Below are 24,816 nucleotides of genomic sequence, written 5' to 3'. Positions count from 1 at the left end.
ACCGAGGTTCACTTGCTTGCCAGTAAACTAGTCCTCGTTGTGGTGATTCACTCACTTGGAGGTTCACGAGCTAATTGGCATCACACGCCAAACCTTCAATAGGGAGCCGCACAACCAACACAAGATGAGAATCACATAAGCCATGAGCAATCCACTAGAGTACCTTTTGGCTCTCCGCTAGGAAAAGGTCAAGAATCTCTCACAATCACCACGATTGGAGCCGAAGACAATCACCACTATCCGCTCGATGATCCTCGCTGCTCCAAGCCATCTAGGTGGCGGCAACCACCAAGAGTAACAAGTGAACCCCGCAGCGAAACACGAACACCAAGTGCCTCTAGATGCAAACACTTAAGCAATGAACTTAAATTCTCTTCCAATCTCATAAAAATGATGAATCAATGATGGAGATGAGTGGGAGGGCTTTGGCTAAGCTCACAAGGTTGCTATGTTAATGCAGATGGCCAAGAGGGTGACCTTGAGCTGGCTATGGGGCTTAAATAGAAGCCCCACAAAATAGAGTCGTTGTACCCCTTCACTAGGCTTAACTTGGGGTGACCGGACGCTCTGGTCGGATCGACCGGACGCTGGACCACAGCGTCCGGTCACGCGATGCGTGCCACGTGTCCCATCTCTTCAAATGTTGATCGCCTGATCTCAATGGTCAAGTGACGACCGGACGCTGCAACTCAAAGTGACCGGACGCTGAACCCCAGTGTCTGGTCGTTTTCAGTAAGCATCTAGAGATGACTTTTCACGATCGGACGCGTTCGGTCATGCTTGACCGGACACACCCATCGTCCGGTCACTCGGCGACTCCACTGTGCATGACCATGTCAGTGTGACCGGATACAGCCAGGCAGCGTCCTGTCGTTTTAGTGCCAGCATCCGGTCGATGACCGACGCTGCGCTTCTTCAGCTGCTACTGACCGGACGCGCTGGTCCTTCAAAGACCAGCGTCCGGTCACTTACAGTGACCTCCGTCTTTTCTGTCTAGGGTGCCAGTGAAGTTCCTATCCCTTGCTTAAATGTGCCAACCATCAAGTGTATCACCTTGTGCACATGTGTTAGCATATATTCATAAATATTTTCAAGAGTGTTAGCATTCCACTAGATCCTAAATGCATATGTAATGAGTTAGAGCATCTAGTGGCACTTTGATAACCGGATTTCGATACGAGTTTCACCCCTCTTAATAGTACGGCTATTGAACCTAAATGTGATCACACTCTCTAAGTGTCTTGATCACCAAAACAAAATAGCTCCTACCATTTATACCTTTGTCTTGAGCCTTTTGTTTTTCTCTTTCTTCTTTTCAAATCCAAGCACTTGATTATCATCATGGCATCAGCATCATCATGTCATGATCTTCATTTGCTTCACCACTTGGAATGTGCTACCTATCTCATGATCACTTGATAAACTAGGTTAGCACTTAGGGTTTCATCAATTCACCAAAATCAAACTAGAGCTTTCAGCGATGACGTTATATATGTCGAGTTTTTAGAATTACACCAACTCTGCCACCTGGACTCTCTCGATAAAAGTCTCATTAGCTGCCATTGTCTATAAGTATGATTATTTTCTACTATTAAAGTGTATATATATAAAGCTACATGTATATATATAAATTATATATCCTCACACTATATTTTTATATATGCAGATATGAGATGACAGAACTCAGAGAGAGAAAGGATAATGATGTTGGTTTTGTTGATCCAAATGTCGTATTCAAACACTCTAATCCCCCGCCTGAATAGAAAGCTGAACTCGAGAAAAATCTCATGAGGTTCTTAGTGAACCAACAAAACAAGGACATACTCTTTCCCTACAACTTCAATTGAGTGTTAAATAATTAACGTCGATCATATGGACATTTATTTAATTATTTGCTTACTAGCTAAGTTATCTCCCATATATATATATATATATATATATATATATATATATATATATATATATATATATATATATATGTTGACTCTAGTTAATGTCGATCATATTTGTGTATAAAAACATATGCAACAATCACTGGATATTGATGGTCATTGATATGGCTAATAGTCGGCTGAGCATCTTAGACTCGTTAAGAAAAGAGCAAACAGAGTACCAAGACATGATAGATATTATCCAAGGGTAATTTAGTCTCTCTAGCAACTATATATACCCCGATCTCTTAACTGCAATAATTATTAAAGGCCAAATTAAAATTTTATTTTATTAGGCGTAGTGTTTGGAAAAGTTTCATTGAAGAACACCACATGAAACATTGCAAAGCGCCACTGGATGTAATCGCACACAAAGTAAGTACTAGCTACATTTATATATATATATAATTCAATTAACACCATGCATGCTTTCAATTCACCAGATCTTTTTTCTTGTAAAAGTGGGTTCTGAGACAAGAACAGGGGACCAACTATTGCGGATACTATATTTGCGAGTTCATCTTGGCATACTAAAAAAGAACTCCTGAAGAGATCCTCAAAGTACGTTATATAAATATATTCATATATTCACAATTTCTTTTATTGCTCATATATATAAGTAATCACGTGACCAACATATATATATATATATATATATACACTTTTCCTTTAACTTTTATTGAAGACTCTATGGTTGAAGGAAAAAGTCATACGACGTGACCAACTGAAAGCAATTCAAGAGACCATAGCAGGATTTCTTAATGACTAGGTCTTAAATCCCGCCGGTGAGTTCTACAATGACATGAACGAAACATGAAAGCCAAACCAGATATAGTAAATTTGTTATCCCAAGAATATGATAGAATATACAATGCAAGCTTTATTTGTAATATATATATATATACATATTATATGTACATAAAATAACGTACAATATATGTATATGCATGTAATATATACGTTAGTTTCATACTTTAATTTGTACAAAATGTTCGAATATTATAAGCGTGTAGAATACGTATATTATTAGCACGTAGAATACGTATTCGAAAACCAAAACGAATCATCATTTGAAAATAGAAACAAAAAAAAACTTTAGTCCTGGTTGGTAATACCAACCGGGACTAAAAGGCCAGCCCACGTGGCTAGGCTGGGAGGTCTCTTTAGCCTTGGTTGGTATTATCAACCGGCGACGAGAAACCGAGACTAAAAAAGAAGCCCTTTAATGTTGGATTCATGCTCTCGATTGAAAAATCGGGACTGAAAGGGTTTTCGAACCGAAAGTACAGCCTGTTTCTGTACTAGTGTTCCCTCTCCCCCTCCTCCGGCCTTCCGTCTCATCTCAATCCCAAGAGCAACGTGAGATCACTACACGACCTCAAATCACCTGCCATTGTTGATCAGCAAACCCAGCTTAAGCTAGGAGCAAGCAATGGAGTTCGTGCTCGTTGACCCGGCGTTCTCAGCGGCGGTGCAGCACTGATGGACCTGCCCCACGAGCTGGAGCGGCAGCTGAACGCGCCGACGCCGGCCTACGTGCGCGACCGTCGGGCCATGGCCAACACGCCCATGGACGTCAAGGAGCTGCCGTCCGGACCGATCGTCCTGGCCGTCCCGGGGTCAGCCTCGCCGACGTCTAAGGTGCAGGTGGAGGAGGGCAACGTGCTGGCCATCAGCGGCGAGCGCAAGCGCCCCTCCGAGGACGGCGCCGACGGCGGCGGCAAGCAGAAGCAGCAGGCCGGCGCCGACGACGGCGAGAAGCAGGGGGTGAAGTACCTGAGGATGGAGAGGAGGATGGGCAAGTTCATGAGGCGGTTCCCGCTGCCGGAGAGCGCCGACCTGGGCAGCATCCGCGCCGAGTACAAGGACGGTGTGCTCACCGTCATCGTCGACAAGAAGCCCCCGCCAGAGCCCAAGAAGCCGCGCGTCGTCCAGGTCACGGTCGGCGGCGAGCAGCAGAGCGAGTAAGGAGGCGACATACGCGTGACCGATGCTCGTCATCAGCCGGACATGGCGGGTGACGAGCGAATAACAATGAGGGTGTGATGCTTTCTTTGTTCTGCACTTCTGCTTGGTAGTAGTTGCTAGTTAGTAGAATAAGTGACTGTAATAGTCATTGTACATGCATGTACTTCGAGTGCTTCTGCTTGTATCAGTTCCCGGACCCCCTCCCTCTTCCGCTCCGGCAGCTCGCCGGCGCGCGACGGGAGGTGGGCCGGCCCCTGTCCAGTCGTCCAGTATATCTAGTTTACCTTCCGTACCGCCCGTAGTGGTGCGTTCTTTGGAGCTCCGCCAGCAGATGGTGCGGTGGATGCTCCCAATCTTCTTCCTCGCCGGCGTTTTCTCTACGTTTGGTGGGGATGCGCTCATTGACGTTGCTCTTCCCGTTGATGTCGTCATCGGCAACCGTGTGTCATAGGGCTCGCATCGGTGTCGTCCTTTGGGCGCGCTCTTCCGCGAGAGCTGCTGAGTGCTGACTGCCGTGTCCCGTGGTCGGGTCTTGCTCGGAGTGGGCGTGGGGTTCCTCGCCGCCGCCGCGGGCGGTAGTTCCTCGGCTCCCTTCCTCGCCGGCCCCATGGATTCTCGGCAGCTGCATCGTGCGCCTGGTCGCAATGGTTGTTGGCTTCATTCATCGAAGCCGTCGGTGCTGTCGCTGTGACTCTGTTGCTGCAGTTTGTGCTGCTGCCGTGCCCTGGAAGGTCTCGTCGCCGGCGATCTGTCTCTGCCGTCGGCGTTGGGCGGTCTCTCACTCTCTCCTCGATGGTGCTATGGAGTCCTGCTTGCTGTGTTCAGATGTGGGCCCCACACCGGCCTGCACAACTTTCGTACGTCGCTCGTGGGGCTCCCGAAGCGTGTCCTCTTCCCGCTGCCAACAAAAATTTAAGCACAAATCAGTACTATCAGTTGAATAAAGCGGGCTCTTCCTGCACAGGAAGGACACGTAGGCACATGTGTCGAACATGCACATCACAGTCGGTTAAGTACTCTGCTAGTACTGGCTTACAGATCAGTCGAACAATGCGGGCTCTTTCTGAACAGGAAGGACACGTAGGCAGTAGGCACATGTGTCGAACATGCACATCAGCGTCGGTTAAGTACTCTGCTAGTACTTGTTTTAATTGTTTTCACAGGTGCCCAAGTGGCAAAGCGTCAGCAAAGGTTCTGACCTCCAGCAATCGTCGAAGGTGATCCTCAAATTCAAGGTTGACAGACAGCAAGATGGTCCTCAGATTTAAGGTTGAGAGACGTGGCGTTCAAATTCAACGTTGACAGGAAGATGATCCTCAGATTTACGGCAGATGTGGCGTTAGATGGTCCTCAGATTTACGGTCGACAGATGTGGCGTTAGATGGTCCTCAGATTTACGGTTCACAGATGTGGCGTTATTATTTTCTTTATAGTCCCGTGTCTTAGAGAGTCGTGGGAAGCGATAACTTCAGGGCCTGTTTGGCATGCGAGTTTTTTTTAAACATTTATTTTTAAAACAACTTTGTGGGCGTGTGAAGCTATTTTTCTTCTCTCTCGTAAAGACATGAGTTACAACGAAGCTGAAAATAGTAGTTTATCGACAGATGTGGCGTTAGATGGTCCTCAGATTTACGGTCGACAGATGTGGCGTTAGATGGTCCTCAGATTTACGGTTCACAGATGTGGCGTTATTATTTTCTTTATAGTCCCGTGTCTTAGAGAGTCGTGGGAAGCGATAACTTCAGGGCCTGTTTGGCATGCGAGTTTTTTTTAAACATTTATTTTTAAAACAACTTTGTGGGCGTGTGAAGCTATTTTTCTTCTCTCGTAAAGACATGAGTTACAACGAAGCTGAAAATAATAGTTTATCCTATTCATGAACAGTTGGTGAAGCTATTTTGCTAAACACTTTTTCCAAAACAGCTCAGCTTTACTTAAAAAAAGCTACTCTTCACTAGTCAAGCTAAGTTGTGACAAACAGACTCTTAATATTATAATATATACTGAATCCTTAAAAATGTTATAGATGTATTACTTGCTAATTGCTATTCCCTTCGTTTCAAATTACAAGACGTTTTTACTTTTCTACATACACTACTTATATATTGTTTTTAATATGTACCTAAACATAATGTATATGTAAATACATAGCTAAAGTTATGTATCTAGAAAAATCAAAACGTCTTATAATTTAAAATAAAGGGAGTATATGGCTATGGCATGGAGTATGACAACGTGTTACGCGGAGTAGAAGTTAAAAAAAACGAATCCAAAATTCAGAAAGATTCAAACCTAGCTAATTCCACATTGACTACCAAAAATAGCAATGATATATCAAAATCGATCCCAGAACATCTTTCATCGCCAGAGGATCATCCTGGACAACCTCAAGGAGCTGAACGCCCCATTTCGTCTTCCGCGCACTTGTTTCGTTCTTACTTCTTTCATCACCAGAGGATCATCTTTGCCACGCTCTTCTGAAGTACCACCTGCTTCTTTTCTGACGAACAATGCAATGAAGAAGCCCTCCAGGCCATCCTCAGGGTCCGTCCGAAGCAAATGTTCAGCTGCAAAGCAAACGAGGGAAGCCATGGTGACGTGAGGGGGTTACGTTCAGAGACATTCACTGGGAGTTGAACGCGTAGAGGGCGTACATCCTTGGAAAACTGGAAGGCCGCGGCGATGCCACTGAGGGAATGGTGTGGCAAGCTCAAATCCGAGGGATGTAGCTAAGGGCAGGATGGAGTTCACGACATCCTCGTTCTCTGCCTGGTGGATTGAGCAAGTGCTGTAGACCACTCTCTCCACAGAGGGAACTGCAAAGGTGAAGCCGTGGAGGGAAGCTTCAGTTCGTGCAAACAGTTGTGCACTGACATGTGACTATTCATATTCAAGTGACAAATGGCATAGGGACTTACATGATAGAGCATGGGAGAGAGCTTTCTTTTGGAAAGCGGAGAGTTTCATGACCCTTGAGCTTGTACTCGCGTCATCCTCATTATCTGCAGAGCAAGGCTTATTTCATGAGATATTGCGATGAAAAGTTACTAAACGCCCCCAACTTGAACCCCTCCCTTCCCCTCCTTCAAACTAGATAGATAGTCTGCAGATCAGGACGTAGTAGGCCAAAATAACGGTGGAGTACCACTTTATTATACGCCAAGAAATATATACAAACTATAAATATATGGTAAATACTGTACTAGTCAGTAGCAAAAAAAAAAAAATGAACGTGGTGTATATGCATCATTATTGATAAATGTGACTTTGCCCCTGCCCCTGATGCTGATATGCAAACAATTCTTAGTGACAGTTGTTTCATAGTTTCAGTCCAAATAAGATAAGTAGGCATATTGTGCTAACTACATAAGGTTAACCTTGCCCAGCAGCCTACAATGTAACTGACGCAACTCACAAAACAATGATGCCAACAGAATCAAATAACATTCTGATAGGATTACGGATCCTACCGCGTAGATCACGGAGTCTGTAGGGGTGAGAGGGAGGTGGAGCAGGCTGGGAACCTCGCTGCCGGCGGCTGGACGCCGTGGTGGAGGATGGGCGGCAGCGGCTGTAGCCCTAACCCTCGCGCAGCTACAGTAACGGCGCACTGTTCACGCGTGAACAGTAGAGGCGGCTAGGGTTTCTCCCGGCTAGGGTTTCTCCCGTCTCCCTGAGGAAGCCGGAAACAATAATATGTTTCTGCTTTATCTCACAAATAGAGTCTTACAAATATTTATATGTCTCTCTAATAGCGATAATTATAAAATAACCCTCTAGCAATACTATAATTGCGACAATTATATGGGCCATGGCCATAGCCCTTTGATGGCCGGCTTCCCTCCTAGCCCTTAGCTGGGCTGCGACGGCTGTAGGGAATGCCGGTCATAACATCTCTCCCCGCCTGCAAAAACAGCTCGTCCTCGAGCTGGAAATCGGGGTGCTCGGCGCGGAACTCCTCGAGTGACTCCCACGTTGCATCATCTGCTGACAGACCGCGCCACTTGATCAAAATCTTCCAAACACCCCGGCGCTGCTGAGCGCGCAGGGCGCGTTCCGGGCCTGGCAGGGCCCGGCCATCCAAAGCCGGTGGCAAGACACCGGCGGCAGTGGGGGGATCGCCGCGGTGCTGCTTCAGGAGGCCCACATGGAATACATCGTGGATGCGGGCGTCATCGGGCAGCTGGAGGCGGTAGGCGACGCGACCGATGCGCTCAAGCACGCGAAACGGCCCCGCCCAGCGCGGCCCCAACTTGCGCTTGGAGCGAGGGTCGAGGGACTGCTGCGTGGTGCGGTGAAGGAGACGCAGCCAGACCCACGAGCCCACCTCGAACTCCACATCCCTGTGGTTGGCGTCGTAGTAGCGTTTGGAGAGCTGCTGGGCTTGAAGGAGCCGCTGACGGACCTCAGCGAGCATCTCGTCGCGGCTGCGGAGTATGGCGTCGGCGGCCTCGGTACGAGCCGTTCCCGGCTGGTACGGCAATATGGGCGGCGGTGGTCGACCGTAGACGACCTCGAAAGGCGTGGCGCGGAGGGCGGTATGGAAAGAAGTATTGTAGCAATACTCCGCCCACGACAGCCAGTCCACCCATGCCCGAGGCCGGTCACCTGTAACACAGCGCAAATACATGGCAATCACCTTGTTGACCACCTCCGACTGGCCGTCCGTCTGAGGGTGGAAGGCGGTGCTCATGCGGAGCTTGACGCCCGCCATCTGGAAAAGGTCCCGCCACACGTGGCCGGTGAACACGGGGTCCCGGTCACTGACGATGGAGAGCGGAAACCCGTGGAGCCGTACAATGCCGTCGAAGAAAGCACGGGCGACCGACGCGGCCGTGTAGGGGTGCCCGAGCGCGATGAAGTGCGCGTACTTAGAGAAACGGTCGACGACGGTGAGGATAACCGACTTGCCGGCGACTTTGGGCAGCCCCTCGATGAAGTCGATCGAGATGTCCGCCCAAACTTGGGAGGGCACGTCGAGGGGCTGCAGCAGTCCCGCTGGCTGCAACGCCTCCGTCTTGTTGCGCTGGCACGTGGTGCAGGAACGCACCAAGTCGCGCACCAGTGCCCTGTCCCGCGGAATGTAGAACTCGGCACGGAGGCGGTGCAGCGTCTTCTGGGTCCCCTCATGGCCGGCGGCATGAGCCAGCAGGAGGACCTGGTGGCGGAGGTCCCCGTGATCCGGCACGAAGATACGAGACCCGTGGAGGAGGAGGCCGCTGTCCAGGCGCCACGGCTCCGCGAGCTCCCCGGCCTGGAGCTGCTGCAGCAGCCGCTGGCCATCCGGCGCCGTGGCTGTAGCGCGCCTGATGGCGTCGAGGAGGTCAAACGAAGGCCCGGACACAGCCACCGCTGCCCCGAGGGCGTCCGGCGACGGTACAGGCGCCACCGCCTCACTGTCGCGGCGTGACAGAGCGTCCGCCACGGTGTTGAGGCGGCCCGGGCGGTACTCCACGGTGAAGTCGAAGCCGAAAAGTTTGCTGATCCATTGGTGCTGTGGGACGGTAGACAAACGCTGATCAAGCAAAAATTTGAGACTGTAGTGGTCAGTGCGAACCAGGAAGGGGCGCCCCCACAAATACGGGCGCCAGTGGCGCACAGCTTGCACCAAGCCGATGAGCTCGCGTTCGTAGGCGGCGAGCTTGAGGTGGCGAGCTGCAAATGGCCTGCTAAAGTAGGCGAGGGGTCCCGCGCCCTGGTGGAGGACGACGCCGAACCCCGCACCCGATGCATCGCAGTCGACCACGAAAGTAGCGTCGAAATCCGGCATCTGAAGCACGGGCCCCGTCGTCAAGGCGCGCTTGAGCGCCTCGAAAGCCGTCGTCGCGTCGTCGTCCCACACGAACGCGTCTCGCCGCAAGAGACGCGTGAGCGGGGCCGCGATGATGCCGAAGTCGCGGATGAACTTCCTGTAGTATCCCGCCAAGCCCAAGAAGCCGCGAAGGCCCCGGGCCGAGCGAGGTAGAGGCCACGCCGCCACCGCGTCGACCTTGTCGGCGTCCATGGCGACACCGCCCTCGGCGATGACATGGCCAAGATAGGTCACGGATGGCGCCCCAAACGAGCACTTGGAGCGCTTCAAGTATAGATGGTGCGCCCGCAGGGCGCTGAGGACGATGTTGATGTGCTGCAGATGCTCGGACCACGACGAGCTGTAGATGAGGATATCATCGAAGAAAACGAGCACAAACCGCCGGAGGTAGGTGCGAAGCACATCGTTCATCAGGGCCTGGAAGGTGGCCGGGGCATTAGAAAGCCCGAAAGGCATCACCAGAAACTCGAAGTGGCCGTGGTGAGTGCGGAACGCCGTCTTGGCGATGTCGTCGGGATGCATCCGCACCTGATGATACCCCGAGCGTAGGTCCAGCTTTGTGAAAAAGCGAGCTCCATGGAGCTCATCGAGGAGCTCATCGACCACCGGTATCGGGAACTTGTCCTTGGACGTCTTGGCGTTGAGGGCGCGGTAGTCAATGCAGAAGCGCCACGACTGGTCCGCCTTGCGCACCAGCAAGACGGGCGCCGAGAAAGGTGAAGTGGTCGGCCTGATGATCCCTTGGGTGAGCATGGCCGCGCACTGCCGCTCCAGCTCGTCCTTCTGTAGCTGGGGATAGCGGTAAGGGCGCACCGCCACCGGCGCGGTGCCCGGTAGCAAGTGGATGCGGTGGTCGTACGCTCGCGCCGGCGGAAGGCCCGTGGGTTCGGTGAAGACGACGGCGTGCTGCTGGAGGAGGACGTCCAGCAGCGGCTGCCGTGGGTCGGGGGCAGCCGCGGCCAGCAGCTGTGCCGAGGGGGCTGGAGAGGGTGCAACCGCCCCGGCCACTCCCTGCCAGGTGACGCGGCGGCCGTCGCGCCAAAACGACAGGGTGAGGGCCTCGCAGTCCCATAGTATGGGGCCCAAGGTGCGGATGAAGTCGAAGCCCATGATGAAGTCAAATCCGCCCAAGTTGAGGCCGACACACGTGATGGCGAAGTCCTCGTCGTAGATGCGAATGGGCACGTTGCGCGCGATGCCCTCACAAGGCATGCGGTCGCCATTGGCCACCGTGATCCGCAGGCGCTCCCCGCCCGCCAGGAACGAGGCCCAGGCGGCGCATGGTCTCCCCCGACACGAAGTTATGGGTGGAGCCCGTGTCGAGGAGGGCCAGGAAGCGTTCGCCCTTGATGACGACGGGCAGCAGCATGGAGTTGGCGGCCCGAATACCTGCAACAGCCTGGAGGGAGACCACAAGGGCGTTAGCGGCAGCCATCTCCGGGCCGGCTAACTCGCTGGACGGGGTGTCCTCAGTTGCCTCCACGGGAGTCTCCACGATGTAGTCGTCGACCTCCAGGTAGAAGAGGCGCTTGCACACGTGCCCGCGTACGTAAGGCTCGTCACAGTTGAAGCACAGCCCCTGGCGACGGCGCTCCTGCTGTTCGGCCGGAGAGAGCCGACGAAAAGTGGGCGCCGCCGGTGTCGGTGTAGGAGCGGCGGCCGCAGGTGGAGGACCGCTCGGCGTCCGCTGCTGCGGAGTCCAGGTTGACCGCAGGGGCGGCCGGGCGCCACGAGGCTGCGGGGCAGGTGGAGATACGCAATCCTCGAACGCCCGTGCCAAGTACATGGCGGTTTGGAGGTCGGGCGGTGCGCGGAGCTGAACCTGCTTGCGGAGCTGGTCCGGCAGCCCGCCAACGTACAACTCCGCCTTTTGGCGAGCGGAGAGGTTGCGGGCGTGGCACAGGATGGCATTGTAGCGCTCCGAGTAATCCTGCACGGAAGAACCAAAAGGAAGGCGGGCAAGCTCCGCCAACCGTGTGCCCAGAACAGGGGGCCCGAAGCGGAGCGAACATAACTCGCGGAAGCGCTCCCAAGGGGGCATGCCCTCGTCCTGCTCCAGGGCGTAGTACCATGTCTGGGCAGCACCCCGAAGATGGTAGGACGCGAGCCATGTGCGCGCGGATGCTAGCGTCTGCTGACCGCGGAAGAACTGCTCGCACTGGTTCAACCAATTCAGGGGGTCTGCCGAGCCGTCGTACGTAGGAAACTCCAATTTGTAGAATTTGGGCCCCGCCTGTGCGCCCGCGAGGGCAGCACCAAGGCCCGGGTCAAGGCCCCCCTGCTGCTGGCCGCCCGAGGAAGAAGGGCGCCCCGAAGAACAGCGAGCCGTCCACCCCCCCAGAGAGAGGACCGCCGACGGAAGGCAGGGTTGGAACCGCTGTTGTCGCGATCGTCGTGGAGGGTGATGGGGTTGTCGACGTGGCTATCGAGTAGAGCGGAGCAGACGCCGTCACGGGCGGCTGCAGCCAATCAGGCAGCAGGTGACGGCGAGGCCGGCCATTGCAACAGATGGAGCGGAACTCCGGCCCCCGTCGACGGCATGCCGTAGGGGTAGGAAGTCGCTGGCGCAGTGGGGATCGGTGCCGTGGGCACCGGCGGCGGAGGCAGTGGTGGTGCGGGAAACGGCGGCGGTGGAGGCGCCTGGAGCAGGCCGGCCCACGCCGTCTGCATGGAGACCACCGCGTTGGCGATCAGATCAACCTTGGCCCCCAGCGATTCCAACGTCAGGGGCTGGGCAGAGGCGTTGGACGCCTCCGACAACTCCGACGACGCAGCGGTCGGCGACGAAGTGGTCACCGGGATGGAGGAACTCGGAGGAGCAGTCGTCATCGAACCAGGCAATGCTGATACCAGGTTGATAGGATTACGGATCCTACCGCGTAGATCACGGAGTCTGTAGGGGTGAGAGGGAGGTGGAGCAGGCTGGGAACCTCGCTGCCGGCGGCTGGACGCCGTGGTGGAGGATGGGCGGCTGCGGCTGTAGCCCTAACCCTCGTGTAGCTACAGTAACGGTGCACTGTTCACGCGTGAACAGTAGAGGCGGCTAGGGTTTCTCCCGGCTAGGGTTTCTCCCGTCTCCCTGAGGAAGCCGGAAACAATAATATGTTTCTGCTTTATCTCACAAATAGAGTCTTACAAATATTTATATGTCTCTCTAATAGCGATAATTATAAAATAACCCTCTAGCAATACTATAATTGTGACAATTATATGGGCCATAGCCCTTTGATGGCCGGCTTCCCTCCTAGCCCTTAGCTGGGCTGCGACGGCTGTAGGGGATGCCGGTCATAACACATTCCTTCTTTTTTTATGAAGGTAACAGAATAAAATAGCAAATTTTTTGCTACAAAAGCCTTTAGTTACCTCTAGAATGTGAAGGAAGCAAATAATCAAGTCTCTCTGTAGATATTCCAGAACCAGAGCACGAGGGGTCCAATAGAATAGCTCGAACCTGCAGCAATCACCATCATCACATCAATGCAAATGACAAAATCATGGATAATGGCTTTGCAAGATGAAAGAGAACTACTAATGTGTGCCCAGTGAGGTTAATAAGCTACCAATAGAAGTGGAGGTATCTACAAACCTCAGCATATGATGGATCGTTTCTATCTACTTCCAGAAAGTCGCCATTAACTATTTGAATATCTTTAGCAATAAGTTCAGAAATGTGGTTGTCGTATCAAATGTACTATAATGAATATTGTTGAACATAATGGATAACATATGACAAGAACACATATCATTGGATGAAGATCAAACAACTAGTCAATACATATCAAAACTAATTCTATGCCTTTGTGCTTTGCAGTAAGGAGACAAGGACAGTTTAACAGTAAAAACTACACAAAAAATAAAATATAATTGCAAGGTTGATAGATCTGAAAGATCATCAGGAAAGGATACTATTGGCTCCAGATCTTCTGACAGTATGTTGCAATGTCTTGGCCCTCTCTTTGTTAAGTTCGCAAGCTACAATACTTCCCTCTCCATTCATGAGCGCAGCAAGGTGGACTGTTTTGTTCCCTGGAGCCGCACATGCATCAATAACCTAAGTTTAAATGTTCAAGCTGAAATTAATATTTGAGATTATATAACTCTAAAGGTGATATGACAGATTGAAATTTTCAACTGGTACATCAGAATGCAACATTCTTTACAGCACCCATGGCAGATATCAATGAAGCAAATCCACAAACAACAACAACAACAACAAAGCCTTTTAGTCACAAGCAAGTTGGGGTAGGCTGGAGTTGAAACCTAATATGAGACCCTAGTCACGGTTCAGGCACATCAATAGCAGCTTTCCAAGCACTCCTATCCAAACAAAGGTCTCTAGGTATATCCCAACCTTTAAATCTCTTTTTATTGCCTCCCCCCATGTCAGCTTCGGTCTTCCTCTACCTCTCCTCACATTGATATCTCGACTTAGGACTAAGCAAATCCACAAACAAGCATAGAAATTCTGTATTCTACATAAAAATAAAATAAACATTGAGTGAAAATATCAGTACTATTTATCGTTTCCCTACCTGAATGACCACATTTTTTAAATAAGAAGATGAATAGATAGAAACTTAGGGAGTAGAGACGGTATACTATTTGCCAAGTTAAGTGAAAAGCATACACAGCACTATATTCTAGACAGCATTATTATTTTGTAAATTCCAAACCATCCAGTCAGATCGTAACACCAAAGTTAATAAATAATTCTTATCTTCACTGAAAATGCTGGCAAAATAAAATATCAATAAATTTTAGTCCGTCAGATACAACACACTAACCTTCCAGCCTGGCTTAGGGCACAATGCAACTGCTACCATACAACTAGCTCTCCCCTATGAGAACAGGTAGGAATGAAGAAAAAGGTCAATTACACAATTATTATAAATCATGTGACTTTCTCAAAAGTAAGCAAAAGAATCAGAAGGTCACCTGCAAAAACACTTTCCCATCTGTAACCAGCGGATGGTTATGCAAATCAGTTCCAGGTGGGAGTACCAACATGTCTGGAATCATATCATCTTTGTCAACCTATTCAATACTGAGTGACTGAGTCAAGTGTCATCAACAACGGACAACGGTAGAGCTCAAAAGTAAGGTTGCAGTTGCAAAGATAGCTTCATAGGGAACACCAAACTAGAATGATGTTACTCAGATCAATATGCTTGCTTAATAACCTTAAAAGATAGATGAAATACCATGTGTATTTTGTTCAATTCTTCAATGACAGACTCTGTAGTAATCTTGAGCGTGTTAACACGAAGAAATCGGGGCTTTGGTTTGACTGAAGAAAAAGAGAATAATGAACAGCGTGGCATGCATATAAATTCGAAAGTAGCATATAATTTATGTTCACTGAGGACTGTACATCATTGACAGATAGAAATCAAACAAATGCAGAGAAACAGTTGTTGTAGACCCTTTCAGCAATCAGCAAACACAATTGTATCCTAATAGTGGCAAGCAAATCAATTTCCCAAGCATGAAACTAACCGGAACTAGAAATTTATTTTGGAAGGGAATTTCTTGAAATATAATCCACAATTTGCCAAAAGACAAGTCATTGTCAATCACCATAACAGGGCAATTAGACGAATGTGCACAAACATATAGAAATGAAAGCAGAAGATAAACAATATAACATAGCATGGACAGTAGTTTTGAGTAATGGCACAAGGAAATGAATTCAGATGATCATCAGCACATGAGACATTTTAAGTTCACAATTGCACCACCATGATTATGCAGTGTAGAGAAATTGAATTTAGCTAGCATTTTTTTTAACCACTCCATAGCTTGAAGCCTTGAACAGTGAAATGAATACATTTGATTATGAATAGTCAAGATCATGACTGGCTCAGGGTAGAATTGGGAGTACTCATATTACAAAAAATTTGTGAATTATAAGCTACAGTGAAGATGGTCAGGTACAAGGGTACCGGCTGTTTTATTGCCCAATAGGTCTTCAACGCAACTGACTTTTCTTCTGGCACAAACTTTATCAAGAGTAGTCCTAAGAGAATCTTTTTGTAGCATAATTAATTGCTCGACTGATCCAGAAACTGCAATTCCCTGGGAATGCCATTTCATGTTAGATTATCTTTAATTGGAAAAAGAGAATAAATACACAACTGATTAAGCTGAATGACATGCTAAACTCGTTTTTAAATAGTGGAGGGAAGCAAACGAGTAAAATGGTACAATGAGTACTTAATCAAATGCACAGCTCAAAGTATAAACATTAATAGAAACAAGATTTGAACTTAATAATTTAAGGAATAGATAAATTAAATGCACAAAAACTGTACAACAAATTGGTTGGTTCAATACTCTTAAGTAAATGATGACAAACCTGACCAAAGAGAATGTCATAGGTAGTCACATAAACCAATTCCTCCTGTTTCTGCAAGTGAAAAGGAAATACAACTTAGTTAACTCAGCCTTTGCTGCCTACAGGCGGGTTTCTCTCTCTCTCTCTCTCTTTTGAGGTAAGGCATTATACATTGCTAATGAAGAGGCATGTCTAAACTCTAAAGCCCACATGTCAAACTGTCAACAACAATGATAAAAACACAATGAGTAAGAAAGATTTAGCTACATCGCAACAATTGATGAAGTTGGCTCACCTTCCATTTGCTGTTCAGTATTCCAGTCAATGCTAAAACCTCTTTAAGAATTGGTAGATCTGACAAAAGGAAACAAAGAAACATGAGGGGAGAAGTCAACACAAGGGAACACAATTTGAAGTATCAAAGCACAACAGAACACATAACCATTTGCTCTATTCAAGCAGCAGGAATTATAGCTGTCCTCCATTTACACTCAGATGACTAACACGACATTCCTTAATTACACGCAGCAAGTATGTGACTTTATTAACAAGTTAAATCTGACTTCTTTCAAAGTTGATGGCTTAAGCGTAAATAGTGAAGTGTATTCATTGTTAAAACTTAAAAGTGTATCTTGCATTGTGCATCATACTTGTATGACCTGTACATGCGTGCATCAACAGCTCCATTCTTGCTACAATTCTATGGCTACAAGTCAACAACTCTAAACAGCAGATAATGCACCCAACCACCCAGCACAGCCGCACCAGAGCTCTGCAATGGCATTCCGTCGAACACCTTGCGCGCCAGAGCACGCCAAGGCAGCTGGAAGCAAGCTGGGGCGGCGCTTACTTACATTTGAGGGTCTGGCAGACGAGCGCGAAGGTGGCGCGCTTGTTGCGGACGGTTGGGGAGTAGACAAGGGATTTTATGGAACCCGCGGCGCGCCTGGTGGCGTCCCCGCGGAGCACGCGCCGGAGCACCGCTGCTGCCTCTCGCCGCGCAAAGAACGCGGCCCGCTCCGCTGCGTCCCGGCTCGCCATCCTACGCTGGGGCCGCCGGTTCTCTCCGGCCGGCGTGGGTCCACGGCTGCGATTCTTAGGCTGTTGCGGTGGCGGCGGCATGGCTGACGGCGCCTGCCAGTCTTCGGAGTTCGGAGTTGTGAGGGTTTTTTTTTTTCTTTTGGTGGCGCTGGGGTGCCACGCCCACCGCTGCCCGCTGGTTGCTAGTGAAGAGCCCAAGCGTTTCTATGTTTTTTAGGCACTTAAGTACACAACTACAGGTACAGCTGCCCCAGCAAGTTTTCAGGAGTATTACACCACAGGCAGATAAAATTCTACAAAGAATGTGGAAGCTCAGGGAACTACCTCCACTCGTCGAAACGTTCACTTGGAGTCTCTCAAGTTGCAGGCGGGGCGGGTTGTTAACCTAACCCGCCCGCTCGCCCCGCAAAACTGGGCTTCGTGGCTGTTGTGGATCAGCTGCAATTTTTTCGTGGACCGAAGACTTCCGGCCCTCAAAGCCCGTTGGGCGAGCGAGAAGCGTCGCAGCAACCCGCAAGGCCGCAACACCCTCCTCTGCTCTCCCTTCCATCGCCGGGCCACCGCCACCGCCGGGCCAGATCTGAGGTTGCCTTCTGCCTCCCGGACGACCTGGGCCTCGGCGGCCCCGACGGCGACGCCTTCGACGAGATCGGCTCCGAGGACGACCTCTTCTCCACCTTCATGGACATCGAGAAGATCTCGTCCTCCGGGCCCTCCAACCGCGACCGCGACCGCGCCGCCAAGACCTCGTCTCTGCTGCGCCCCAAGCACCGCCACAGCAGCTCCGTCGACGGCTCGGGCCTCTTCTTCTCGCCCGGCATCGGCGGCGCGCGCGGGGAAGGATGCCGCGGCGTCGCTGGCCGAGGTCATGGAGGCCAAGAAGGCCATGACTCCCGAGCAGCTGGCCGAGCTCGCGGTCATCGATCCTAAGCGCACCAAGAGGTACTGCATCCTCGATCGCGGCAATCCATCCATTTCTTTAGTTACCATTACCATGCTTGTTTCTGTGAGGGTGACGCGTGCTTTTTCTACTCCTTTTGCTGGGTGTTGGGGGGTTTGAGCAACTGAGCCCGTTGATCATGATTGGAAAAAGGAGGTCAGCGAAAAGGGAAACTGGGTATTTTCTTACCTGTGAAGTTATATTTCCCGGTTGTAATTTGAGGGTTTACAGGTGAAGTGCTGAGATATAAGCTAGATGGGTGGTTTTGAGGATTATATTGCTTACTTTTGACACTTCAGAATGATGTCAGACGAATGCTTTTTTGTTGGGCGAGATGAAAAGAAAATGAAGCACATTGGACTAACGATTAGAAAACCTGGCGGTCATTAGTTGAAATTTTAATAGAGAAATGTGAAATTGTGAATGATGTTGGAAGCAATTGGATTTTACATTTCTAATAATCACGTGACATAATCCTGTCACCAAAACCAGGTGCTTTCATCCTTAGCATGGCAGAGATCTCATTAGTAACAAATAATGCTATCCAAACTGAGTAGCTGATAACATGATATCCACTGTTTATAGTTAAATTCTAATGCTTCAAAACTACGCTCCATCATCACCAGTTTTTTTATCTCTTTTGTTCTTAGACATTTTACATGTGCCAGTGTGCCTACTGTTTGACTTGTAGTAGAAAAAGGAAATTAGAAATAACAGATACTCCCTCCATGTCAAATTATAGTTCACTTTGGCTTTGTTCTAAGTCAATCTCATCTAACTTTGACTAAGTTTTTATAAAAATGTATTAACATCTACAGGTTAAAATAAATGCACTTCCAAAACATATGTCATGGAATTTGATGAACTAATTTGTTAGTCTTTTGCTGATCAAAACTGCTACACGAAATTTGATTGATCAATCCTCTACAGTTCTCTCTTGATCAGTTCATTTGGTTGTCCTCTAGCTTATCATGTTATTGTATTCTATCTAGATGTGCTGGTGTGGACATGGCAACCCTGCCATCTGAGCTTGCGCCAGAAGAATTGAGTGGTCAAGAAGCAGATCAACAAAGCAGTAAGCATACAACTTCAAGGAGTGTGAACGTGAAGAAGTCATTGCTACTGAAACGGATGTCATCTGCTGTTAATGCTCTAAAGCCTCCAATAGAGAAGCGGAGGAAGTCATCTGCTTCGAACGTGCAATTTGTGAGGTCCCCGCTACTGAATAGGATCGTAGCATCGCCAAGGATGCGCCACTCCAGAGCCAAACACCAGAGGTCACCATGTGCAGGATTGTCATCTTCAACCTTACCTGATGATACAAGAACGACTGCTTCTCCTAATCTTGGCAAAGATGCAGCATCAAGGAGCGTGGATAGGATCAAGTCCTTGCTGTCAAAACGGAAGTCATTTGTTGTTAATGCTTCAAATCATTCAGAAGGAATGCAGAGGAAGTCATCTGCTTCACGTGTGCATTATGTGAGATCTCTGGTACTTAATAGAATGCTACAGTCACCAAGGATGAGCCAGTCTCCGGTACTATCTGCAAGATCATCATCTTCATCAGATGATACAAGAATGGTTATTTCTCCTGATCTTGGCCCAGGTTAGATTTAACTTCCTGCATATTGAAGCAACCAGTTTATGTCTCAAATTTTTTATTAGCATCTTTAATTTCTTTATTAAGAGTGTGTATATATAATTATACGTGTGCCATTGAGCCTTGGTCACTAAACCCTAATAGAACAAGCCTGCGAATTGCGCCTGTTGCCTCTGTTTTTGTTGTTGCAGCTGACTTGCCACTGTTTTTTCTTTCACAAAATGAAATAGCCTTCAACACTGCACAAATTCTGTTCATCCGGCATTTGGATCTCTCCTCCCTCCCTTACATATGAATGGCATGGTGCATCATCTCATCCATAAAGTGATATAGCTATTCCTTAATTTTTCTGCTAATTCATGGACAGTATAAGCCATTGTATATCATTGCCCCTTGTTATTTCACACAAGAAATATTGTTGAGCATACTATAATATTTCGCTAGCTTGTAGTGAATTGAATGTCTTCAACATTTCGTATGCTGGAAGCCTGGAATATTTGCAGGCAGAGTTAGAATTCTCCAGTTTACAAACTGGACCTCATTGAAACCCTAAGGCCAATGCTCTGTACCATCCCCAACCCAACCTGAGTTTAAGTCCTAAGAGGTTAAGACCAAGTCTGGTGCTTGTCTCCTTCTAGTGTAATTTTTTCCATTGTTGCTGCATCTATGAATCGTTTGAGTTGGGGGCAAACTAATTCATTGGTACGATAATTCATTATTACTTGGTCCTGTTTCTACTGTCCTGGTCCTTTAGATGAATTTTCTTGCTGCATGAGATGCCTTTAGTTACCGACTATGTATACTTTAGTAAATGCTTGTACTAATCAATACTTACATACTTATTGTATAGATGCATCAAGACCAATTAAGAGACGTAAACTTAGATCTGATGTGTGGAAAGAATTTGAGCCTATTTATGAGGGGAATCTAGTAGTACAAGCTAAATGTATTCATTGTTTGGAGCTCTTGTCTGCTACTCGAGATAATGGTAGAAGTGCTTGTCGTAGGCATTTGAAAGTGTGCAAAGAAAGGACTAGAATGAACCAGTTGGTTGAAAGCATGAACACAGGACTATCCCCTGATTTACTAGCTCTGAAGAATTGGAAGTTTGACAAGAGGTCTCACGTAAAGCCATGGTCAACTTTATCGTATTGCAGGAGCTGCCCTTTAGTTTAGTTGACCATGCACCGTTTCAGAAATTTATTGCTACCTTAAATCCTTGGTTTACCATAGTGTCTAGAACTACAGTTGCTGAGGATATTATGAGCTCATATGAGGATCGAAGGTTAGCCCTTCGGGAAACTATCAAAAATTCAAATTCAAGGGTCTGTCTAACTACTGATCTGTGGACTTCAAATTAGAACCTAGGTTACTTGTGCATTACTTGCCACTTCATTGATAATGACTGGATGTTGCAGAAGAGAATAATAGGTTTTGGTCTTGTAGCTTCACCCCATGATGGTTTTACTTTGTTTAATGCATTGTTGAAGTGTTTGCAAGAATGGAAGTTAGAGCACAAGGTATTTAGCATCACATTAGATAATGCAAAGAACAACAACAACATGGTTGGTTCCTTAAGGAAAAATCTTTCAGAAAGACACCTTATGCTTGGAAATGGTGATCTGCTACATATGCGTTGTGTAGCGCATGTGTTGAACCTTATTGTCAAGGAGGGATTTAAGGTGATAGATGGTGCTACTGACCGCATTCGAGATAGTGTCAAGTACATTAGAAGCTCATAAGCTCGTAAACAGCGTTTTGAGGAAATAATTGTACAATTAGGTATATCCTGTGAGAAGAGACCGTCTCTTGATGTTCCAACTCGGTGGAACTCAACTTATTTAATGCTGAAGTATGCAATAGAGTATAGGGCAGTCTTTGATGTTATGGAGTCACAAGATCCTAATAACATGGACAAGCCTTCTAATACAGATTGGAACATGGCAGACCTACTTTGTAATGTGTTCAAACCATTCTATGATGCTACAAATGTAGTTTCTGGTACATTATACCCAACAGCAAACCATTGTTTCCATGTCCTATGGGAAGTCAAAGGAAAAATAGAAACTTTGGAATCAAATACAGATATTTCCATTGCAGTTATGGCGAGCAAAATGAAACTAAAGTTTCAGAAATACTAGGACATATGCTTGTTGCAGATATGTGTTTCGGTAGTTCTAGATCCTAGGTTTAAGCTCAGTTTTGTATCATTTCGTTTGGACGCTAGTTTTGGTGATAAAGGTCCAGCATACACTGAAATGGTAAAGGCCACATTGCAAAATCTGTTTTCTGCATATTCATCAATGGCACCTGATTTAAACTACTCACAACCAGAGCCTAATGATGGAAGTATTGATGAAGATGACTGCTGGGCAGACTTTGAACAACATCTTGCAGCACAAAAAAGGAAGAGAGTGAAAAGTGAGCTTGACACATATCTGCAAGATGATCTTTTCCCTCGACAAAAGAAATTTGATATTCTGCAGTGGTGGATGATGCATTCTACAAAGTATCTTGTGGTTTCTCGTATGGCAAGGGATGTGTTTGCAACACCCGCATCGACTGTAGCTTCTGAATCTGCATTTTCCACTAGTGGAAGAATTGTTAGTGACTACAGAAGCCGACTAACAAGCAAGAAAGTTCAAGCCTTAGTATGCCTGCAGGATTGGTTGAGAGCAGAAGGTACATTTTCTTTGAACTGTACAAAGTAGCATATTGTTAGTTTGAGTATTGTTGTTTGAGCAATAACGACACCTTATAACTCATTACTCGCTCTTGTTTCAGGTTTATCAGATGTTAAATTATCAGAAGATGATATTGGCGATGGTGACGATATTTGAGGAAAGGAGGTGTCAGGTTGAGCAAAGAAGGGTGGCAAAGAAGGGGTGCAAGACAGGGAGAACTGGAGAAGAAAATGACATTTTTTTTGTCTTTGTAGATATAGAACTCCTTCCAGTTTAGCATTTCAACTTTATTTATGTTACTGTCTTTTGGAATTCTTAAATATTTGGTCTTGGATTATTGCAGCGGGGGCATGGCTCCTTTTCCAGATCTTGTTCTTGTCATCATAAGTTTAGCAGGACTTTGGTTAGTGATGTGGATGTAGAAGCTACATCATGTTACACATGGGGGCGAGGACTCATGTTTAGGGCTGAATTCGATGTGGGGTTGTAAGGGATACAATGTGTTGGTTTATGCGTCATGGTTGTAGGCACCTGATGCATTTAGTCATTGATTGACTGCAAGAAGCGCTGGAGGCTCATGACGGTGCCAGCAAGGGGAAGATAGGTTGATTCCTGGTCTCACATGATGTGTATGATGTCTTCTATACCAAGGTTTCCCTCTTTTGATCTTAATCTCGCATGTGAAACTTATCGTGCCATGACTGTTGTACTAATTCTACATCTCATTCTATGCCTGCAGATGGGAGATAGGTTGATTCCTGGTCTCATGCCTAGTAACTGCAGTGAGACCATATGTGTGCATGCCTCTAGGTTCTGTGACTTCTATGATCCACATGATGAATCAAAGTTGCTGCATAGTGACTTGGTTTTGATTGATGAAGAGGTACATATTGTCACTTGTCTTCTTGTGCTCACATGTATGCTGACTATAAGATTATGTATATATTTGTGATAGGCCATAAGATCCATAATTTTTACCATAACTGCGTAGGTTTTTTACTATGGAACCTAGCTGTAAGATATAAAGTTACATGACAAGACTCTAAAATACCGAAGGGAGACACAATATGCAATAGTGGCAGGACCGTTATTACCATTCATCTTGCCTAGACTAGACTTGCTGAACTCTGCTTATTTATATAGGGAAACTGCATCCATGCACAGATTTACCCACCAGACCATGAGCAGTTCAAGCCTTTGATAAAGGAAGGCAATGTGTACAACCTGTCATACTTCCGGGTCAGGAAATCTAGACAGTACAAGCTGGTTGATAATGATCACATGATCAATTTTACAAGGTGGACTTCTATGGAGGAGGTCGTTGAGATCCCACCAGCTTTCCCTATGTATACCTATTCCCTTACTCCCATGGATCAGCTGCCACCGCGTGTTGAGGACAACAAATTCTTCACAGGTATATCTCTATATGCATAGAGATTGTGGTCTTAGCAAACCTGCACAAATAGCTTATGTGTTGTTATTCACCTGTGCAGATGTCATTGTTGTAGTCACTATGCTCTCTAATGTTTCATCAATGCGGAGTAGAACACGCCAGAATGAAGTACTGAAGTGGACAGTCACTATATGCAATGCAAGGTCAGTCGCCCACAGATGTTACTCATTAACTCTTTTATGGATTCTTGTATATTATGTTTGTATGGGCTCTATTGTGTATGGCTGCTTAAGTTACGAACCATGGATGACAGCGGTGCTTCACTGGATGTTATACTTTGGGGTGAGCGGGCAACTGCGTTCCCAGCTGAACAGGTCCATAGAGATGGAAAGGCCACCCCGCAGACCGTGATATTTGTTGGGACTCTTGTGAAGTGCTTTGCAGGTATGTCTATTGTGTTGCTATGCGATTGTTGCTGTGAATCTACACCTAAATCCACCACTTGTTGTTTCAGATAAAGTGTCTTTGTCTAGGGGATCATCATGCAAGTGGTACATAAATCTTGAGGTCCCTGAGGCGAAGGCCCTTGCAGCAAGGTGACGTGCTCATCTAAATATTTATGAATTACATGTGCCATCGACCTCTAAACCTGATCTAGATAAGAACAATGTCTCAAACCCCGCTCTAAATTATCATAATCTTCTTCCTGAACAGTGTGGCAAGCATCTATCAACCAGTCAAATGGGATCAACATATGGCTTCCAGTGAGCCTGTGGCTTTCGCTGCTCCTGAACATAAAAAGGTCTTCCACATCAAGATACTTTCATAGTAAACTTCTAGGACTCGTCCGTCGCCCAAAAGAGCTGCAAAGAAACTTTTCGCAGATGAAGATACCATGGATGACGATGGTGATGGGTGTGCGGATGGTGCTGCTGTTGCTGCAGAGCCTAGGAACCTCCTTGCTTTTGTTTATGGCTCTGTGTTTATGTTTTCTCGCTACGCTTTGTTTTTCAACTGTTGCTACTCCTTCCATGTGAATATGATTTTCTTGGTCAATGAAAATAAGTAATCAGCAAATGTATGGGACATATTGTTAATACATAGTGTTCCTTT

At 47.5% G+C, this 24,816-nt stretch overlaps 3 protein-coding genes and 2 pseudogenes across 3 annotated transcripts; 4 read left to right on the top strand and 1 right to left on the bottom strand.

Moving 5' to 3' along the window:
- The first annotated feature begins 3,246 nt into the window (after nucleotides 1-3,246).
- On the top strand, nucleotides 3,247-4,182 carry LOC136463035 (19.0 kDa class II heat shock protein-like; annotated as a pseudogene).
- Nucleotides 4,183-5,933: 1,751 nt separating this feature from the next.
- On the bottom strand, nucleotides 5,934-17,268 carry LOC136466877 (25S rRNA (cytosine-C(5))-methyltransferase NSUN5-like). The gene is made up of 13 exons (XM_066465391.1): nucleotides 16,900-17,268; nucleotides 16,341-16,399; nucleotides 16,067-16,117; nucleotides 15,654-15,786; nucleotides 14,913-14,998; nucleotides 14,647-14,745; nucleotides 14,496-14,549; nucleotides 13,618-13,762; nucleotides 13,298-13,359; nucleotides 13,075-13,162; nucleotides 6,818-6,901; nucleotides 6,554-6,715; nucleotides 5,934-6,466 (listed from the first exon to the last, which is right to left on the bottom strand). The coding sequence occupies exons 1-13, from the start codon at nucleotides 17,165-17,167 to the stop codon at nucleotides 6,258-6,260; spliced, it is 1,500 nt and encodes a 499-aa protein (XP_066321488.1). The 5' UTR covers nucleotides 17,168-17,268; the 3' UTR covers nucleotides 5,934-6,257.
- On the top strand, nucleotides 17,166-18,583 carry LOC136465340 (bZIP transcription factor 18-like). The gene is made up of 3 exons (XM_066464110.1): nucleotides 17,166-17,210; nucleotides 17,549-17,951; nucleotides 18,519-18,583. The coding sequence occupies exons 1-3, from the start codon at nucleotides 17,166-17,168 to the stop codon at nucleotides 18,581-18,583; spliced, it is 513 nt and encodes a 170-aa protein (XP_066320207.1).
- Nucleotides 18,584-19,034: 451 nt separating this feature from the next.
- On the top strand, nucleotides 19,035-22,794 carry LOC136465339 (uncharacterized; annotated as a pseudogene).
- Nucleotides 22,795-23,457: 663 nt separating this feature from the next.
- LOC136463034 (uncharacterized) lies at nucleotides 23,458-24,466 on the top strand. The gene is made up of 4 exons (XM_066462080.1): nucleotides 23,458-23,724; nucleotides 23,804-23,910; nucleotides 23,997-24,147; nucleotides 24,218-24,466. Exons 1-4 carry the CDS (start codon nucleotides 23,592-23,594, stop codon nucleotides 24,301-24,303), a joined length of 477 nt encoding a protein of 158 aa, XP_066318177.1. The 5' UTR covers nucleotides 23,458-23,591; the 3' UTR covers nucleotides 24,304-24,466.
- Nucleotides 24,467-24,816: the final 350 nt, after the last annotated feature.

This window comes from Miscanthus floridulus, chromosome 7, assembly GCF_019320115.1.
Source record: "Miscanthus floridulus cultivar M001 chromosome 7, ASM1932011v1, whole genome shotgun sequence".
Taxonomy (NCBI): Eukaryota; Viridiplantae; Streptophyta; class Magnoliopsida; order Poales; family Poaceae; genus Miscanthus; species Miscanthus floridulus.
The sequence above is the reverse complement of the archived record's forward strand: the minus strand, read 5'-3'. Positions and strand labels throughout refer to the sequence as shown.

What these genes read in the sequence shown, in the direction of transcription:
- LOC136463034 (XM_066462080.1), top strand. Translation starts at nt 23,592, where the DNA reads ATGATCAATTTTACAAGGTGGACTTCTATGGAGGAGGTCGTTGAGATC. An exon ending in GGACAACAAATTCTTCACAG is followed by an intron (nt 23,725 to 23,803) that starts GTATATCTCTAT and finishes TCACCTGTGCAG; the next exon opens with ATGTCATTGTTGTAGTCACT. An exon ending in TCTTGTGAAGTGCTTTGCAG is followed by an intron (nt 24,148 to 24,217) that starts GTATGTCTATTG and finishes TTGTTGTTTCAG; the next exon opens with ATAAAGTGTCTTTGTCTAGG.
- LOC136465340 (XM_066464110.1), top strand. Translation starts at nt 17,166, where the DNA reads ATGGCTGACGGCGCCTGCCAGTCTTCGGAGTTCGGAGTTGTGAGG. An exon ending in CGGAGTTCGGAGTTGTGAGG is followed by an intron (nt 17,211 to 17,548) that starts GTTTTTTTTTTT and finishes CGTGGACCGAAG; the next exon opens with ACTTCCGGCCCTCAAAGCCC. An exon ending in CCGCGGCGTCGCTGGCCGAG is followed by an intron (nt 17,952 to 18,518) that starts GTCATGGAGGCC and finishes CACCAAAACCAG; the next exon opens with GTGCTTTCATCCTTAGCATG.
- LOC136466877 (XM_066465391.1), bottom strand. Translation starts at nt 17,167, where the DNA reads ATGCCGCCGCCACCGCAACAGCCTAAGAATCGCAGCCGTGGACCCACG. An exon ending in ATGACATTCTCTTTGGTCAG is followed by an intron (nt 15,787 to 16,066) that starts GTTTGTCATCAT and finishes TGGCATTCCCAG; the next exon opens with GGAATTGCAGTTTCTGGATC. An exon ending in ACGATCCATCATATGCTGAG is followed by an intron (nt 13,163 to 13,297) that starts GTTTGTAGATAC and finishes TGATTGCTGCAG; the next exon opens with GTTCGAGCTATTCTATTGGA.